General features: G+C 47.0%; 1 protein-coding gene across 3 annotated transcripts in view; it reads right to left on the reverse strand.

Annotated features, from left to right (window-relative positions):
• The window catches only part of NPAS2 (neuronal PAS domain protein 2), a 174,516-nt gene that overhangs the window by 33,181 nt on the left and 122,586 nt on the right, over nt 1-18,749 (reverse strand). For all 3 annotated transcript variants that reach the window (XM_008071436.2, XM_021719226.1, XM_008071437.2), the window contains 2 exons: nt 11,991-12,111; nt 10,842-10,955 (listed from right to left, as the gene is read on the reverse strand). In XM_008071436.2, the coding sequence (XP_008069627.1) occupies nt 10,842-10,955; nt 11,991-12,111 (235 nt within the window). The remainder of the gene's footprint in view (nt 1-10,841; nt 10,956-11,990; nt 12,112-18,749) is intronic.

An 18,749-nucleotide genomic window follows, 5' to 3' on the forward strand; every position in this document is an offset into this window, starting at 1 on the left:
ACTACCTTTTCTTTTTACAACATAGGTGATTATATCCTGTACATTTGGAACTTAAACATCGCTATATTTTCCAATTTAACTAAGAAGATATAGAGCATCAGAAAACTAAATGCATTATAAAATGAAATTTGCAAGATCATCTTTGGATTTCAGCTTTCCAATCATTTTTTTTTTGTTTTATATATTTATAGGTTCCTAAGCGATTCTATCATGTGGTCTTCTCTCCGCGAACATGAATAAATTCATTTTACCAAACACAGTCTCGGAATTCATTCACATAAATACTAATGTTTCCAAACATGAATATAAAGTGGGCAAAATAAAAAATAGTGGTCTCTGGAGAGCTGACATCTGTCACAAGTTGGCTTAGACAATTGCGATTAATTTGTAGGGTGAGCCAAGAAACTTATCAAAGGGAAGGAAAACAATTTCACATAAGGGTCTGCAGATGTGAACATCTGTGTAATTAAAAAAAGACATTTAAAAAACTTCCCAGATGTGAAATACTTCCTCTGCTTGAGTCTAAGAGACATTACCCAGCCAGATAATGACCTAATAAAATCCTCCTGACTTTTTCAGAATACCAAGATCTTCCAAGCGAACTCCTGAAGACTTCCCAGGAATTTAAGAGAAAGCCTCCTTCATGTATCTCTAAACGATGCGCCGTGTTTGAATGATCCTTTTAGCTATTAAGTTCATGTGCTCTGCCAATAAGTACCTTCCTCTGAATTCACTGCGAGGAAGAGAGGAGGGACAGAAAAAGATGGTAAAGTGGGAAACACCTGCCCCAAGACTTCCTGTCTCTGGTGACTTCTTCACGAGGAGCAGGGACTCGGACCACGGACGTTAGGTGGTTGTTTTGCAGAGCTTACTGTTGGCTGGCTGTCTCCCAAAGTAGTTTTATCTGTTCTTTTATAACATCTAAGGCTTTAAAGATGAAAATGCACCCCTAAAAGGGAAATTTCATTATTGCTGGTGGCCTGCGCTTGATATTTTTACAGATGGGTCCGAAACGGAGCAAATTCTCTTCTCGATAAGCTTTTTCACCAAAAGGCTTAAACTGAGAGCATGATCAGGGTGACAGACAGGAAATCAAGGATGAATGTTTTAAGAGGCCAATGAGAAAACCTGGGGGGAAAACAGAGGGGAAAGAAGATACCTGAAGCATTTTGCCAACTCCAGCCTTGGTGTTCTGGAGTCCCTGGGACTTTACAGCCCTATTTAGCATTTAGAAGACCTTCTCTGGCACTTCATATCCCAAGGTAGTTCAAAGATATTAATTAAGGATTCAATTAGTTGTTTCAATTTAAGTAATAGAAAGAATATATCTAATTACAACTGGCTTCCTAAGCCTCTCGGAAGGATTGGCCCCTAAATGCAGGCAAGGCTCTGTCTTCTCAGATCTCTGATCACTCACGATACAGAGGAAAGCAATTCTTTCTTGCAATGTTTTACCGCCAGAGCCATCTTACTCAAAATTCACCTTCCTCTTGCCAAAAGTGAAATAGATAATCTTCCACAGTGGGAATTGAGTCTTGTTCTCTGTCTCCAGCTCTGAGCAGGTGTCTTGCACACAGTAGGTGCTCAACATGTGTTTATTGGATGAATCTCTTCGTGAAATGATCTTCCACCTCACATCCAAACCACAGCTTAAGGCCCAGTTTGGGAAGAGACTATCTCATGCTTGCCAGTAACTAGCACACAGGTCTTGGGACTCCAAGATAGCTTCCTCTCCGAAGTGAAACCTGCCCTGGTGCTGCTGGTGGCCGGTCTACTCTGCTGGCGGTGGGAGATACCCGCAGCACATGGTTCTGGGTTCCACTAGCACGCAGGGGAACTCACTACCCTACTGATGTGCTTACACTGGTCACAGGAGGTCTGGACAAGAAAACTGTGAATCAGCACATAGCAGTCACCAATCTGGGATGGAAAACAGCGCAAATGCCTGTCGCGGGACCCTGCTTGGAGAGAGGCAGGGTGGAGCTTCCCTTATGGTCTTCCTGTTAACGTGATCCACAGGTGATCAAATCCTGAGCCTTTTATTTCAGTCTCTAGTTTGGGAGACCCTGAGTTTTGCCCTGGGCCGTCATTCTTGGGATTCAAAAATCAAGAGTCTGAAGGTTCTCAGGAGATTCAGAATGACTAATGTCTGTCCATCTTGGAAGTACCCAGGGTTGGCTTCCAAGTCTGCTCATGACAAAATTGAGTTCCCAAATCAGTCACGATGAGGAGATAAAGAAAACTCTAGGGACAGGGGGATCTCGGGTGATGAAGAACTTGTTTCGAAAGTACTCAGGAAGGAGAGAGGAAGACGAAGAGATGATCAGTGTGAACATCAGTTAACAGCAGAAGAATAGAATTAAATGGAGAAAGACGTATTGACTCTTCCACTCAGTTAACAGCCCAGTCATCAGAACAAATATTCTCATCAGAGATGACGTGCTTATGATAAATTAGTTGCAGCAGCCAGAGGAAAACACACTGTTAGTTGACAAGAAAAGTGACAGAGAGTTTTCTTGGTACTTCTTGGGACAAATGAAAAACAAGGCTGATAGTTGTCTGGGAAGGTATGAAACCATCCCTGATGAGGTTTTGCTCCAGGAAGAATAAAGTTCCTAAATTCTAATTGTGATCAACGTCCTAAACGTTTGGGCTACGGTTTTGAAATGGCGAGGAAAAATAATGTTTTGCACTTTCATAAGAAATCATCTCCCACTAATAAAGCACAATTTTGGACTTTGTTTTCCCTCTCTGCAGTGTGCTTGACCCAACATGTCCTGAACTGCCAGGTGACGACAAGGCTCTTGGGGGGCGACGGGGAGGAGCACAATAATCCTGCCTGTTCCGTGGCTGGGGGCCGTGCCCATTTGCTCAGGTACTGCTGGGCTCTTTGCTCCTTCTTGCTGGTCCCATTCAGCACTGGGAAGAGCAACACCGGCAGGAGGGCAAGAATGCCGAGAGAAAGGTTCGCAATTCACTGGATTAAAAAAAATCACTCTCAAGGAAAACCCTAAGTCTTACTCAAATATTTCTTCTTTCTCCAGCATTCCTTCATTAAAAGACTTTTTTTTAGGGGCCAGAAGATGGTCATGGCATTGAGATCCACTAGGTGGTTAGTGTGGACAGGGCTTAACTATTTATAGGTTCAGAAAATCGAACTTCCTTTAGGCTCTTGTCCCTATCTTCCAAGTGGATATCTCGCGCACGTTTTAATCACAATCGCGGAACAACTTGTACGAAAGAGGCCCCACTCCCAGACAGAAACAAGCAGAAATATGTGGTTGATAAACGTATGAACCATTCCTCACTGGTCTGTTTCAATACCAACCCCAGATGTTCGTGCTGGACGATGCCTTGGATAACACTTTGTTTTTTTATTGTGATCTTAACTCCTCTGCAACCGAATCTAGCAGCAGTGACCGCTGCCGGGGAAGGAAGGCATCCTTCTTTGTTGGGTGGAGGGGCAGTCTGTCTCCTCTTCTTGGGGTCCTGGAATAGACAGATCAGGCACCCCTTCCACGAAGCTGTCCATGCTTGCATCTCCACTCCCAGCGAGCTTTAGTTGTGTGTGTGTTATTCCCTTCACTGAGGCATCTCAATGAAGTAAATTCAGGGGGAAAAAAATCCAGACAACCTCAAACCTATAAAATGAGGCAACCTACAGAAATCCCACAGAACATCCAGAATTGAGTGCTATAAGCCGAAAAGCCTCCACTTCTGCCAGTATTTCAAATCTGGTTGTGTGGTTAAGAGGCGAGTAGGTAAAATGAGAGCAAGGAAACTTTTATACTGTGGTGTGTGGTTTCTGGAAAGCCCAGAGTGGAATGTTTGCTGAGGGTGACCTATTTGGAACCATACCAGCGACTTTTGAAATACTGCTTTCTGGATTTCAGTCAGACGCACATTTAAATCCAAGTCTGGAGGAGGAGCAGGGGCTCAAATAAAGGATTGCCTTCTTCCTGGCATGAAGTTATCTTTCAGGAACTGGAAACCTGCTACCAGGACCCCTTTAAGCAAAGACTAATTCAACCCAGCTTTGCAAATCACCTGCTGGTTTCTTCTCACTATAAGTGGCAGGGTGGGGCACTGCGACTCGGGCGTGTGAGGTTTGAGAAAGACAGTATATTCGTCTGAAAGCATCTCTCGTTCTGCCTTTTTTCTTTTTTAAAAAATATATCTGTTACAGGACAAACAGCGCTGAATAAAGTCATTCTGTTTCAATGCTATTCTGAAATGGTCGGTTTGCAGAGGAAAGGAAGGGCAGCTCAAACCAGTGGTCCACCCCAAGCTACCAGCTAGCCAGGACCAGGGTTGGCTCTTCACAGGGAAAGGACGGGACATGTGGTTGCATATCCCAGCTCAGATTCCTTCCGGAAGCTCTGCACGGCCTGGGTTAGAATGGTCCTCAAGTGAAACACTCCTTTAAAAGACTACTTTCTTGTCCCATTTCCTAACACATATTTCTTCATAATTATAAAAAATCTGGGTTAAAGATGTCCTGTCTTCCCTCTCCTCCCCCTAGAACATCTGTGGCAAATGACAAAGTCCTAAGGATGACCAAAATACGCAAATATTGAAGTAGGGGAAAATTCCACTTGGCTCGAGGATTTGGGCAACGGCCGCTGTGTTTGCACTGCCAAAGTGAGCAGAGGGCAGAGGTGAAGGGACATCATCCACTGGTGAGGTTGGAAGCATCCGATTAGAGAGTGTAATCTCATCTTGTTCAACAAGGGCAAAGGTGTTTCTGTCTTTCCTCTTCCTCCAAATTTCTCCCGACTGGTTACGCAGCCTGACAAATTCCGGGCAGCCACTTGGGTGAGCAGGCAAACAGATGGGATTCTCATCTACATGCCTCAAGGGTCACCCACAACCCTCTCTTCAGTCTCACCCTTCCTTCCCTGTCCAGGAGCCTCTGTATGTCCTTCTGGTTTAGGGCCTGAGGGTTCCTGTTGATGTGATTTTTGAGTAGCGGTCCAGTGCCTCTATCGGTCTTGGGCCGAACTGGTTGATCGGATTCTCTCTAGGGTGGGAAGAGAGGGTGTCAGGGTTGGGGTGGCGGGGGCACCCCCGAGGGCCTGGGAAGGGAAGTCAAGGAAGGGCCACTGGCATCTAAGCACTCAGGGAGCTGAGAGGGCATGATGGAGTTGGAAGGCACAGGTTGGGAGGGAGCGGAGGCCAAGATGAACTTCCTCAGCCACAAGCTGTTGCTTTAGAGGCCTCAGCGTAGACAACGCACAGGGCACCAGAAACTACATCCTCCAATTTACCCAGCATGTACTGACCTGAATTTAATCTTTACTTTGGATTTAAGGCCAAAGAAGTGGTTGGAGCCCTCCTGAAAGCCACCACGATCTCCCCGGAGGGTACTTAAGCGCTGGTCAAGGGAAGCTCTGTCAGCTCCCAAGAAAGAGCTCTATTTCTTTATGAGTTGGAAGTCTTTGGTCTAAACCCTACTCTGCCTGCTACTAGCTATGTCGATACTTTACCTACTATTTTTTCCACCAGCGCCACGCCTGCGAAGTCGGATGGGGCCGAGATCTCCGAGCTTCAGTTAAAGTAAACCTGCTTTTATTGAGCGCTTATTTATGTGCTAGGCAAGTACTGTGGGAGGCCCAGGAAGGGGTGTGATGGGTCCACAGATGAGTAAGGGTCATTGTCCTTTTCATTCCATTATTTATAAAAAATGGCAGGCAACAAATAATGTACCACACAACGCTCCATCAACCAGACAGCCCTGCAGAAATGGTAATGGACCAAACTAGGGTTTCCTACGTAGTTCTTTGAGGTGTGAGCAGGTATTCTATTAAAATACAACCCATGTTAGTGGTCATTTTTCTTCTACACTTTACCTATTTTTTCAACCAGTGCCACGCCTGCGAAGTCGAATAGGGTGGTTTGTGTACTAGACATGTTTTCTAGTCTCTGTATTTGATGTTTGGACATCTGGGGCCTTACTGATCCTGAGGGACTGCCCCTCCTAGGGCCGGGCAATTCCTAGAGGTGGCAACAACTCACCTGAGGCACACTTTTCTTTTTTTTTTTTTTTGAGTTGGAGTCTCACTCTGTCGCCCAGACTGGAGTGCAGTGGCCACTCCCGGCCACCACAGCCTCGGCCTGCTGGGCTCCGGCGATCCTTCCGCCTCAGCCTTCCGAGTAGCCGGAATTACAGGCATGCGCCACCACACCCAGATGATTTTTTGATTTACTGTCGAGATGAGGTCTCGCTGCCCAGGCGGGTCTCGAACCCGCAGGCTCAGGCAATTCACTCACCTCAGCCTCCCAAAGGCGCGGGATTACAGGCTGAGCCACCGAGCCTGGCTCTAGGCATACTTTTCATATGCAAACCAGCTAATCGCCTCCTTTGGGTTTTACATTCTGGAGCCCTATCGCTACAACCCAGGATAGGCCTCAAATTACTACGGACAACCGCCATACTCTAGGGTCCACTAGGCTTATTCGAACTCGCCAACTTTAGGATTGGCCTGCCTACCCTCTCTTGCCCAACCCTGCCCTTGGAAACCACAATAAAGGCTCTTGGCCATGCTTCCCCTGCTCCCTTTGCCTCCTGATTGACCCTGGTGCTTCCTTGTATGGCCCTGTCTGAAAGCCGTCCCTCCAGTTTTTAGGGATCTGTGTGTACACACACCTTCATCGTGGCCATTTCTGCAACTGTGAGTCTTTTTAAAAATTTTTTAATTTTTTTTTGAGTTGGAGTCTCACTCTGTCACCAGACTGGAGTGCAGTGGCCGCTCCCGGCCACCGCAGCCTCGACCTGCTGGGCTCCGGCGATCCTTCCGCCTCAGCCTTCCGAGTAGCCAGAATTATAGGCAGGCGCTACCAGGCCTGGCTGATTTTTTGATTTTTATTGTAGAGATGAGGTCTCGCTGCCCAGGCGGGTCTCGAACCCGCGGGCTCAGGCAATCCACTCACCTCAGCCTCCCAAAGGCACGGGATTACAGGCTGAGCCACCGAGCCCGGCTAACTGTGAGTCTTATTATGTTTGATTAAAACACATCTCAGGGGCCCTTAAGACAGCTTGGCCCATGGGCACAGGGCCTCTGATGTGCACAGGTACTGGCATCATGTACCAACAGAATGCCAGGGAGCAGGGGTGGGCCTGTGTTCTGCGTCTGGATGGTTCCTTTCAACACGGACGTCTGAAAGGTAGCAAGGCATTAGGGTGAAGGGTGTAGGCTCCCGGTTAGAAAGCCTGGGTGTGAATGTGGGTCCCCACCTCCCACCCACACATCTTGGATACCACCCTTTTATGGATCCGTTTCCTCCTCTGCAGTGATGGGAGGATGCCAATAGTGTCACCTCACAAAGTTGTTGTGAGTGTGAAATTAGTGTGAAGACTGAGCCCCAGGGCCTGGTTCTTAGAAAACACTCCTAAGGGGAGTTATTTTTAGTATCTCATTGTTCAACATTTATCTCATCATCCAACATTTACTGAGAAGTAAAGCTATGAAGTCAAATTTGAGTTATTTTTTTTCTATTACATTAAACCATATCTTATAGGTCAAAAGTGGTCAAATGTTGAGTTTCTTAGGTTTTAATCTTAGAAATTCATTTGTCTCTAGCATTTTTTGCTGTCTATTTTAATCCAAGTTAGAATTCTATTTCATGTGTTCCACAGTTACATTTTGAGACACTTGTCTCAAGAAAGCCCCTCTAACTTTGGTTAGTACAGCAGACTCTGGAAAGATACTGCATTCTTGGTTTTACATTTTCCACTTTCCATGCTGCGTGTTTATAGCAGTAACAGTTTAAAAAAAAAATCACACATAATTTCCACACATTCTTTCAGGCAAACAAACACTATCTCAACTTGAAGTGAAAATAAAGTCTTGTTAGCTAAAAACAAAAAATCCCAGGTATTCAGAATGAAGCCTGCCTGTTTCCTTGAAATACTCCAAGATGTGATAAATGACAGGATGCTTCAAAGTGACATTCGGCAGCATCTTAATGAGAGTTGTAGAAATGTAAATTCACAAAGGATACAACTGCTGCTCACCAGCCAATCACAGGTTGGTTCTTTTAATTAAGTGTGTGCACGGTTGTCATGGGGACAATTATGGGAGCAGAATCCCATGATTCCAGTCTTGGCACTCTGGGGCCAGAATGCCTTTGCCCACCTGGTCACTTCAGATATGCTGCTATCCCAGCAGCAGCCATTATAGTCAAAGAACTTGCATTAAGAAAATTGTGAGAAAATATACATAACATAAACTTGACCATCTTAACCATTTTAAAGTATACAGTTCAGTGGTATTAAGTTTACATTGTTGTGCAATCATCATCACCATCCCGCTCCAGGACTCCTTTCACCTTGCAAAAGTGAAACACTATGCCCATTAAATAACTCTCTATTTCTCCCTTTCTCCAGCCCCTGGCAACCACCGCTCTACTGTCTATGAATTTGACTAAACTTGGTACTTCATATAAGTAGAATCATACAGTATTTGTCCTTTGGCGGTTGGTTTATTTCACTTAGCATCATGCCCTCAAAGTTCTTCCATGTTGTGGCAAGAGTCAGGATTTCCTTCCTTTTTAAGGCAGAATAATATTCCACTGTATGTCTATACTACAGTCTCTGTGCATTCACTCATTGACGAACACTTGGATTGCGTCCACTTTTTAGCACCTGCAAATAATGAGGCTGCTGTGACCACACATTTGCAAATCTCATGTCAAGTCTCTGCAATTCTTTGGGTGCATACCTAGAAGTAGAATTGCTGGGTCATAGGGCAGTTCTATGTACACATATTAAGCAAATTACATTAACTCAATGATAAAGTCTGGAAGAAATGCCGTGATAGTCTCTATGGAATGGCACTTGGTATCACATTAGGCCAGTGCTTCTCAAAGTCCATGACCCTTGGAACCAGGACTCATCATCAGTCCTTTCCGACTGCATATTCCTGGGCCCTACCCTCAGATCTCCTGAACTGGAATCTTTAGAGCAAGGCCTGAGAACCTGCATTTTTTGAGTTGGAGTCTCACCCCGTCGCCCCGACTGGAGTGCAGTGGCATGCTCCCGGCCACTGCAGACTCGACCTGCTGGGCTCCGGCGATTCTTCCGCCTCAGCCTTCCAGATAGCTGGAACTATAGGCGCGTGCTACCACACCCAGCTAATTTTTGATTTATTGTAGAGATGAGGTCTTTCCAAGTTGCCCAGGCGGGTCTAGAACCTGCAGGCTCAGGCAATCCACTCACCTTGGCCTCCCAAAGCGCTGGGATTACAGGCTAGGCCACGGAACCCGGCAAGAACCTGCATTTTAATAAGCTGAACCACTGCACCAGGGTTGGCATGATGTTGGGCTTTCTACAAGGTCCCTCTTGAGTCACTTTCTTTAGTTGAGAAGCCCGAGATACCAGTGACTTCTCTGTGTGGTTCATTTTAATGTTTACCTTCATCTCATGAAGTTTGGGCAAGACTTTCAGATAAGCAGGGTGGGAAACAATCAGACTTGGTTCCATCTCGTTTTGCCCAGATTTAGGGGCCTACTTGGGAACGCAGACCTCCCACCACTTCCAACCCCTCAGACACCTTAGGGCCTAGATGGGTTGGTTCCCAGAAGGGCCTCCACGTTGGCCAGGAAACCCCCCTGCGCAGGCAGAGCTCTAACGCTGAACCTGAAAATCACTTTGGCAGAATGCTGTTTAGCATCTAGTGGGAGTCTGTTAAACAAAGTATGTATATGCATGCAAAAAACACACAACAAAAAATCATCTGAGGTTGAGGGAAAATTCCTAGTTAGCCTCAGCATTAGGACTTGGTGCCATTACTCTGGCTGGTTCTGGTATAAACTGGGACAGATCGGACAGGGTAATAGACCCACCACGATCCGGAGTGAAATAACAGTAACTAAGGCAGCAGAAGGCAGTGCTGTCACTGGTTGCTTTGGGGGCTCCCCCTCATTTCTGCAGCTCAGCTCTCTGTGTTTGTTTCCTCTGAAACTTTTCTCTTTTCCTCTTTCTTCCTTCCCCCACTCCCTGCCAACACTTTCTTCTATTTTTTCCCATCTTTGCTGTCTTATGAAATGCTAGCTCTTTCCGAGCGATTAGCTTTGTGTTGAGTTTTGAGTGGCACAGAAGACAAAAAGCAGCCTTCCTGTGCTTGACCCATAACCGGGTCAGCCTGGGATTCGGTTTCTGAATATCTGGCAGCCGGACTGCCTTCCCATGTGGCATGGGCCCAAAGGAAAAGTGAGTGTTTAAGTCTAGCTCAGAGTTGATGTGTCTGCAGCCAGAGTTGGGACAATTAGGTATCAGGGTGACTTCATAAAATAAGACTTCACCGCTGAGCTTATCCTGCTTGGTAATTCATCCAGAGCAGACTGCTGGCTCATTGCAAAATGGCACCTTTACTGTGCATTAGGGCCACAGTGAGCAGAAGAGCCGTGAGCCAGGCCTATTAAAATATGCTCACAACAGCAAAGAGGAGGATAAACATGTAGAAAGCAAGGTTACAGATCCGCAGGTCACAGTGAAGGCCGGTTTGGCGGAGTGTGTAGGCTGAGCCTGTTCTTTATTAACTGTAAGTTGTTTCTCACGGTACAGAATTATTTTATCAGCCTGAAAACAAGCAAGCAAACGAATCACACACATTGCAGTGGGACTGTTTGTGTGCACCGGCACAAACAGGTGTGGGAGTGTGTTCTTCTCGAATGGGAGACAGCATCGATGAGCAAAAAAATGCATCTTGGGAACGCAAAAATCCAAATGCAAACATGAAAAGCACACACCCTCCCTCCTCCTCCCTCGGTGATGCTCATAACCCCTCGTGCACATCTGCATGACAAAAGACTGTCACAATTATATGACAATTAAAGCTTACCATTGTTGTAAGAGCGAAAATTTCCTACAAATTTTATGTATTCATAAGTTGGAAATTCCTTTGGGTTCAAGCTGCCTCTGAGAAGATGGCAATAAAACTCTAAATCGTTGTCAGCTGGGCCGTTAAAGGAAGAAGAGAGAAAGGGAACGTGAGCATCGCACAGACTCTACCCTCAACGAGTAGCATCTTCGGGAACACTCTGAAGAGGTTGGGTCTACACATGGCCAGGATAGTTCTCTTGCTATGACTGACTTTGGGCCTGGTGTATAACCTTTGCAGCACAGGGCGGGGTTCTCCTTCCATAGCTCATAGATATTTTGCATTCCATACTTGGACCAAATTAGTCTTAATTTGCTCACAGATGTCTGTGGTTGGTGATGTCGGCATTGATTAGTTCCGGTTGTTTTCATATGGTATATTAAAATAAAGCTGCTCATATAGAGCTGCTCCCTTTAATTTAATCTTTTTGCTTTGCTTTGAAGTAAAATCAGATGTACGACAGGACAAATTATTCACGGAAAATGGACTAAGGCTTGAACAAATGCAGGCGTCTTTGCTACCTCGTGTGTTTGTATAGCTTCATTAAGCGACACGTGCATGGTTCAGTAGGTACCGAGGCCCACCTCTACTCAGGTTGCCAAATATTTTGATAAAACACTTTAAAATTCCATAAAAACACAAATGTCCATAAAAAAAAAAAACAAACAAAACAGATGACAGTCTCAGGGGGACAGAATTTGGATTTTTGACCTAATTATTCAGTTTTTAGTTGGTTTCTTGACACTATACAAATTTAGCATTATAGTGTCTTCCAAAATAAGCAGATTGCTCACTGGTTTTTGCAGTGTTTATTACTAAAAGACTTTCATGTAAAAAAATAAAAGGAATCTCTTGTCATATACGCAAAACAAGTTATTATTCTTAAGCTTTATGCTTTCAAATTTTCCACATAAAAGCTAAATGTCTTACGTATTCCAAATTCCAGTTTTAGCTTTAAACTTAAAATATACTCTAAGGATCTTGGAAATGTTCTGAGTCATGAGGAAAATTATTCTTAAAATTAGTCCTCCCTTCTTAATTCATTCTAACCTCCTTTGAAAAGTAAAACTCTTATCTTTACATCTTGTAAACCAGTAAAGTTAAACTTACATTTTAAGTATTCTGGGGAGGGGGGATCCGTCACAAGCATATGGGAAGAAAGCATTTTATAAACCTCTGAATGTTCTTGTTCTGGAAGGAAATTTAACAAATTCTGATCCATGACATCCGACTGAAAAAGAAAATAAAGAACAAAGGCACACCCTCAACAAAGGTGAAAAACAAAAGCAAGACTGAACGTTCATGACAATTCAGAACTGGTTTCGGAAATGGAAAGTTCAATATCTGATTTCCTCTCAGATACGACTCTCAGCTTATCACTCTGTAATCTTGAACTGAAACCTAAAAGGCTTTACTGGCCCAACTACGTATGTGCTGTTGTCCATGGCCCAGGGAAGAAGTAAGAGGGAGACAAACACACAAAGAGCCGAGTTCTTTTCTAGCTCGAGGAACCTGGTTTGCTGATACTCCTGTGTTCCGGCTGGGGCAGTGTGGACCAATCACTTGTTTAAATGGCTCCAAAGGGTGCATGGGGCTCCTTTCCTGACCTGTAGCCAGCAAAGGGCTGCCTGTTTACTTCCTAAAGGTCTCTAATCAATGGAGGCAGAGCTGTCCGATAAAACCGTCAGTGGTGATGGACATGGTCTGCGATCTGTGCTGTCCGTTACAGGAGCCACTGGCCACATGGCAGCTGAAATACGGCTCCTGGGAGTAAGCAATTTTATTTATAATTTTATTCCATTTAAATTTATAGCTCAACTTAAACCATACTGGATAGTGTAGGTAGGAGCTCACAGTGGAGAGAGGAGACAGGCATGTCTCTATCACTTCCTCAGTTTCCCTCAATACAGTCATCCACTCACACAGTTTCAAATACTCCCTGCATACACTTTCCAGTTTGGATATCCAGCCAACCCCCTCTCATGTATCCAGACTCGGCCCTTCCAACCACTGCTCAGATGTCCCCGGGGGACCACAGATGCACACATATCCCTGACATCAGTGTTCTTTTCTCCAGCTCTTGGGTTCTCATTTCCATGAATGGTATGGCCAGCCGGTCACTTGCCTGTTCCAGACACCCAGGTGGCGTCCTTGTCTCCCCTTCTTCTTGTCCTCACCCCCACACCCAACAATGTCCAAGTTCTGGCCATTTCTCCTCCCTCAAATTTTCTCTGCTCCATTCACTTTGAATTCTCCGGCTTCTGCTCTAGTCCAGCCCACTGTTTTCTCGTGTCTGGGGAATGATTTGGCCAAACTAGTCTTCCCACATCCACTTTGGTCTCTGTCCAATTTGTTTTCCACCATCAGCCAGAAGGAGCCTCTTAGCAGATTAAGTCACAACTGTCCCTTGGCTTCGGATGGCCCCAGGGACACAGCCTAAACCTCTTGACACACTTTTCAGGCTCTGCCCAACCTGGCCTCTACCCGCCCTCTGTTCCCACCATGCCTCTAACCCCTCTGACCTTCCTTTCTTCCAGTTGCCAGGTTTGCTCCTCTCCCTGGGCTTTCTTTCACCTGGCCATTCCCTCAGGATGGAACATTCTGTAGCTACCTTTGTGTTCAGCTAACCCTGATGCATCCTTCGGGTCCCGGCTTTAAGGTCATTTTCCCTGAGAAAGCACCAGGCAACAACCCCCTTCCCCACTGTTGATTTTAGGGCCCGGGAGGACACGGCTCTCTTGTGGTGTCATCACCATATGATCCTGGCGAGGCCGGTGACAGCCCCAGAATCGGCTTGAAAGCAGGCTCTGTTCCCCTCCAAGCTGCAATGGCCCCCACTGCAAGATGAGTAAGTTGTGAGGGTTCAATGAACTCATTTGTTTATGCTGCTGATAAAACAGCACATGGCAGACACTCAGTAAGTGCTGGGTATGATTAGGTACCAAATGACCTTTCACAGAATGACTACAAAGGCAACTGTGCTACGGTGACATTTTCCTCTTTACGTGTGACTTGTACACAGTGCCTCTCTCACTCGAACAGGAGCTCCAGGACCACAGGGCTGGTGCTTTGTCCACGGTCATATCCCTGATGTCCAGTCCCTGGCCTTCCATCAAAATGCACTGGCCAGCAAAAGAACGGTGTGGCCGGCATTATGAGAGAAGTTAAAACAAGGCACCCAGAGAACACTGAAGATGATGTGCTGAATCCAAAATGATGGGAAGTGGGAGGTCTCCCAGGCAATAATTCCCACAAGGAGGAACCCTTGAGGGAGATCTAGGGGACAAGGTGGTGTCTGCCAGGCAGCTGGGGTGGGGAGGGTGTTCCCGGCTGGAGCACCACAGCACACACAAAGGCATGGAGGTGGGACCCTTGACAGCATTGTGAGAAGGTAGGAATCTGGGAGGGCGAGAAGCCATGGAGAGAAGGCTGCAAAGGAAAGTAGGGCCCAGGTTATAAAGACCTCAGAGGAATTAGGACTCAATCCTATGCCAGGAAGAGCCATGGAGGGACCTTCCGGAAGCGAGGGGAAGAACTGCACTTGGATTTGATTTTATTTTTTGAGTCGGGTCTCACTCTGTTGCCCAGGCTGGAGTGCAGTGGTACGATCACAGCTCACCGCAGCCTTGACCTCTTGGGTTCAGGCGATGCTTCCGCCTCAGCCTCCTAAGTAGCTGGGACCACCGGCCGGAACCCACACGGCTAGCTATGTTGCCCAAGCTAGTCTCAAACAATCCTCCCACCTCAGCCTCCTAAAGTGCAGGGATTATAGCCGCGAGCTACCGCACTGCACGGCTGCACTTGTATTTTAAAGGGATCCTGCTTGTAGTCAGATTAAGGGAGGGAGCACCAGAAAGCCACGCAATGACGGTGAGAGTCTGAACAGTGGCAGGGACAAGGGATGGAGAGGAGTAGACACAGTCCAGGGCAACTCATCAGCCATGTCACCCAGTCAATACCCACGGAGGGTGGCTGCGTGCTGGCCACCGTCAGGCGCTAGGAGGAAGCCCGGGAGAATGAGCCCTTTCCCTCCTGCAGTCAGTGTTCTGGTGGGTGCACAGAGCTTGGTGGCCAGTCAGAGGATGGAAAAGGGAGAGGAAGCACTCAGTGTGGCTCCCAGGCTCTAGCTTGGACGTACTGGTCTCTGTCTCTGTGGACGAAGACGCTATCGGCACCCTTAGTAGCCTATGCCGGCATTTCTTATTCTGGCGTTCTCCAAGTTCCTTCTGATATTCTTGATTTTATTTTAAGCTCCTTCTCTCTAGTTTTTTTAGAAGATGACTAATGTTCACAGATGACAGTAGTCTTTCTTCTTAAAGATATTTCAGATACTCGAAAATGATAACTAAGTCACTCCCTGGCCTTTTCTTGGATGGCCGCCTGGCCTGGTCGCCCACGTGGGAGAGAGCTGGCAGGCCCGAGGGCTGCGGGGGCACCTCGGGCTATGGGTTCTGCACAGAATAAAGATGGATACTGGACAGAGGTGGGGTAGGTACAACACACAGGTGGTGTGAGGATGGTGACTGAATACACAGAAAGGGCTCAAGACCATGCCTGGCTCTTGTATGTTTCTATTAGTCTACTGCTATTATGCCATTTACACATGCTGACAGCTGACACAAAATCCTGGTCATTTGTAAAGTGTGCTCAGAGGAGAGAAAATCCCATCGATAGCCGAACTGTCCCTTGACCATTAAAAATAATAGCGATTACAGAGACAAGGGAGGGAACATACCAACTACAGCCATCTTCACAGCAGGGTCACATCGACACTCACCTATCAGAGGTGGGACGTTCTCTTTCCCAGCCTACTGACAGGCCCTTGGCTGCTTGTTCAAGGAGCTGGCTGTGTTTCGAGCGTCACCCTGCTGAATGTCTGACCAAATTCAAAACTGAGCCTGCTCCCTTGAAGAGCCCCAAGAGCCAATGAGGGACATGGGCAAGCATGTTCCTTCCTCCCTTGAGCCAGCAGCTCCAGTTCAATCGCACCTGGCAAAGTTACGGGCGCCTGTACAAAAAGCACACGGAGGCCGGCTGGCTGGGCTTCACGTGGGCTGGAGGGGCCGGCGGGGGAGGCACTCAGTCCCAGGATGTCCCTGAGGGGCCCCGGCGGTTCTAGCTGGAGATCTGTTGGTCCCGCCAGGAGGGGCAATGGTGAGAAGTCAAATAGACGGGCTTAGGGAAGTCGTTAAGGCCTTGGTCTCCCCGAAGAACCAAGACGTTGGAGGCATATTTGACAGGCTTAGATTCCGTTTTGATTCAGAATCAAACTGATGTCGTAAAGCTTTCAGAAGGCAGTATAGCGAATAGCTTTGACTTCAGAGGGGTGAAGGATTAATTAAGATATAAAAAGTGCCAACTATAAAGAAAGAATTTCTCTGTTCATCAAAATGCCCTGAAGAGAGGGGAAAAGTAAGCCACAGAGAGAAGAGATTTGTAACATATAAATCTGTGGCGTAAGGCCTAAAGTTCAGGTTCAAACTGATGTGCTGCCTTGGCATCTGAGTACCTCAAACAGCCTAACTGCAAATTTTCCTCCCCACACAGCCTCATGGGTAAGGTCCTCTGGCTAAACAACCCTTTTTTTTTTTTGAGTTGGAGTCTCACTCCGTCGCCCAGACTGGAGTGCAGCGGCCGCTCCCAGCCACCGCAGCCTCGACCCGCTGGGCTCCAGCGATCCTTCCACCTCAGCCTTCCGAGGAGCCAGAATTACAGGCACGTGCTACTATGCCCGACTGATTTTTTGACTTATTGTAGAGATGAGGTCTTGCCAAGTTGCCCAGGCGGGTCTCGAACCCGCGGGCTCAGGCCATCCACTCACCTCAGCCTCCCAAAGCACGGGATTACAGGTTGAGCCACCGAGCCTGGTTTAAACAACCCTTTTTATCAAGGGGACCAGGCACAGCTCCTGCTCATTCCTGAGTAGCAGGTTTCTGCTCATGGAATTATTCCAACAAGCCCATCATCACATCCTCCTATGGAAACCAGGGAGTACCTCACCCTCTTGTTACTGCAAAGCTGGCCCCCCTCAGCCCCTGCTGGTTTACTCTATTCCCTGTGTGGCCCTGTGTGATGTGCATGTCCCCTCCCCTGGGCTGTGAGTGCATGTGACTAACATACTGCTGCAGATCTCATCTGCCCAGTGTCAGGTGTTGAGTGTGCAGACATCCCCATTAACCAGGGTAGGGTGAATAAGCGACAATTATAAACCAATACCTGGCAAACAACTAGCGCCCAGATCACGGAAAGAATGCCTACAAATCATTACAAGAAAAAACTCCAAACAATCCGGCAGGAGGATGTCAAAATACTGAAGAGGGACTTCACAAGAGAGGGAATTCAAATGGCTGACAGACACAGAAAGACGCTCAAGCTCATTAGTAACTGAGAGGGAGCAAATTAAAACTCCATGCGACACCTTCATGCACCAGGCTGACGGAAGCAAGAAGTCTGAGAGTACCAGGTTCTCATGCCACAGTGCCTGGACCTCTTTGCTCTGCTGGTGGAGGGTGAATTGGAGCAAGCGCTACGGACAGAGTCAGCATTACTTAGTAAGGGTGAAGGTGTAGGTGCCCCATGACCCAGCAGGTCCACACCTAGTTCTCTCATGGATGCTTGCAAACATTTCTCAGGAAACGCTACGGAATATTCACAAAAGCACTTCCCAGGGATTCCAAACTGGGCTGGGTGCAGGAATTGTAGCACATTCCTACTAGGGAGTACCACCCGGCAATGAGAATGAGGCTGAGGTCATACATCGCACGAACAACACGGAGCAGAAAGCAGTCGCAGAAGTCCGTTTTCTGTGATGCATCTACAGGAAGTTAAACGAAAGGCGACACAAAACTATAGTTCAGCAGTCAATTCAAAGCTGGGAAAACTACAAAGAAAAGCAAGCAAACAACGATGTCAAAAGTCAGGAAAACAATCGCCTCCAGGCAGAGGGGGAGGTGTGACCAGAAAGGAACAGGCAGAAGCATCTACGGCTCTGGCCACATTCTGTGTCTTCACCTCAGTGATGGCTACGTGCACGTTCATGCTCCATCACTCATGTAACTACAGAATATATGTCTTATTCACACATCTGTGCGTTTTGCTCTATAAAAGTCGAAAGGCATAAAAAAACAAAACCAAAAACAATCTAACTGGAGACCTGGACCCTTCTATCCCGTGACCAATGCGAAGCTGCAGCCACTCCTGTCGGGGCTCTGTCCTGACCCGGAGCCAGCCCTGACAAGATGAGCTGGATCAGGTGGGCTCTTCCTGCAGGTGATGGTGAGGTGAGGAGGGAAGGGCAGAGGGCCGTTTCCTGAAAAGTGTGTCTCACGCACGGCCTTGGCCTCACCGCTGCATGTTGTGGTAACTAAACCAAGGGGCCCCATCTTCCGTCTTCTCCCTTTCGTGGCCCTACTCTGATCTCGTACTTTCTTCTCGCTGGAACTTTTACCTGGAAAACCCGCGTGAAACGGAGGCATGCTTTCGCCTGTAGATGTTTCCAACTTTATGAATACTTGCGCCTTAGATTATTTTCTTTTAGGGAAGTTAGGCTAGCCATGCCCGTGTCCTGCTCACTTCCGACTCACTTCTCGACCCTGCCAAGCTGTCTGCAGGTGCTCCCAGTGTGGCAGTCCCAGTTTGAGTTCAGTCCTTCATTCAGTGAACATGTAGGCGCAGGGTACCACACTCAAGAGTGGGGGACATGATATCGGCCTTAAGAGCTTATCAGGGTCCAACTTCTTAGGCAAACATCACATTCATGAGCAGATCAGAAAACTCATCCAGAAAGCTAGCTTAAAAAAAAAAAAATCAAGCCGGGCTCGGTGGCTCAGCCTGTCATCCCGCGCCTTTGGGAGGCTGAGGTGAGTGGAT

This window comes from Carlito syrichta, unplaced genomic scaffold (genome assembly GCF_000164805.1).
Source record: "Carlito syrichta isolate Samal-C Ts95f unplaced genomic scaffold, Tarsius_syrichta-2.0.1 Scaffold314328, whole genome shotgun sequence".
NCBI lineage: Eukaryota > Metazoa > Chordata > Mammalia > Primates > Tarsiidae > Carlito > Carlito syrichta.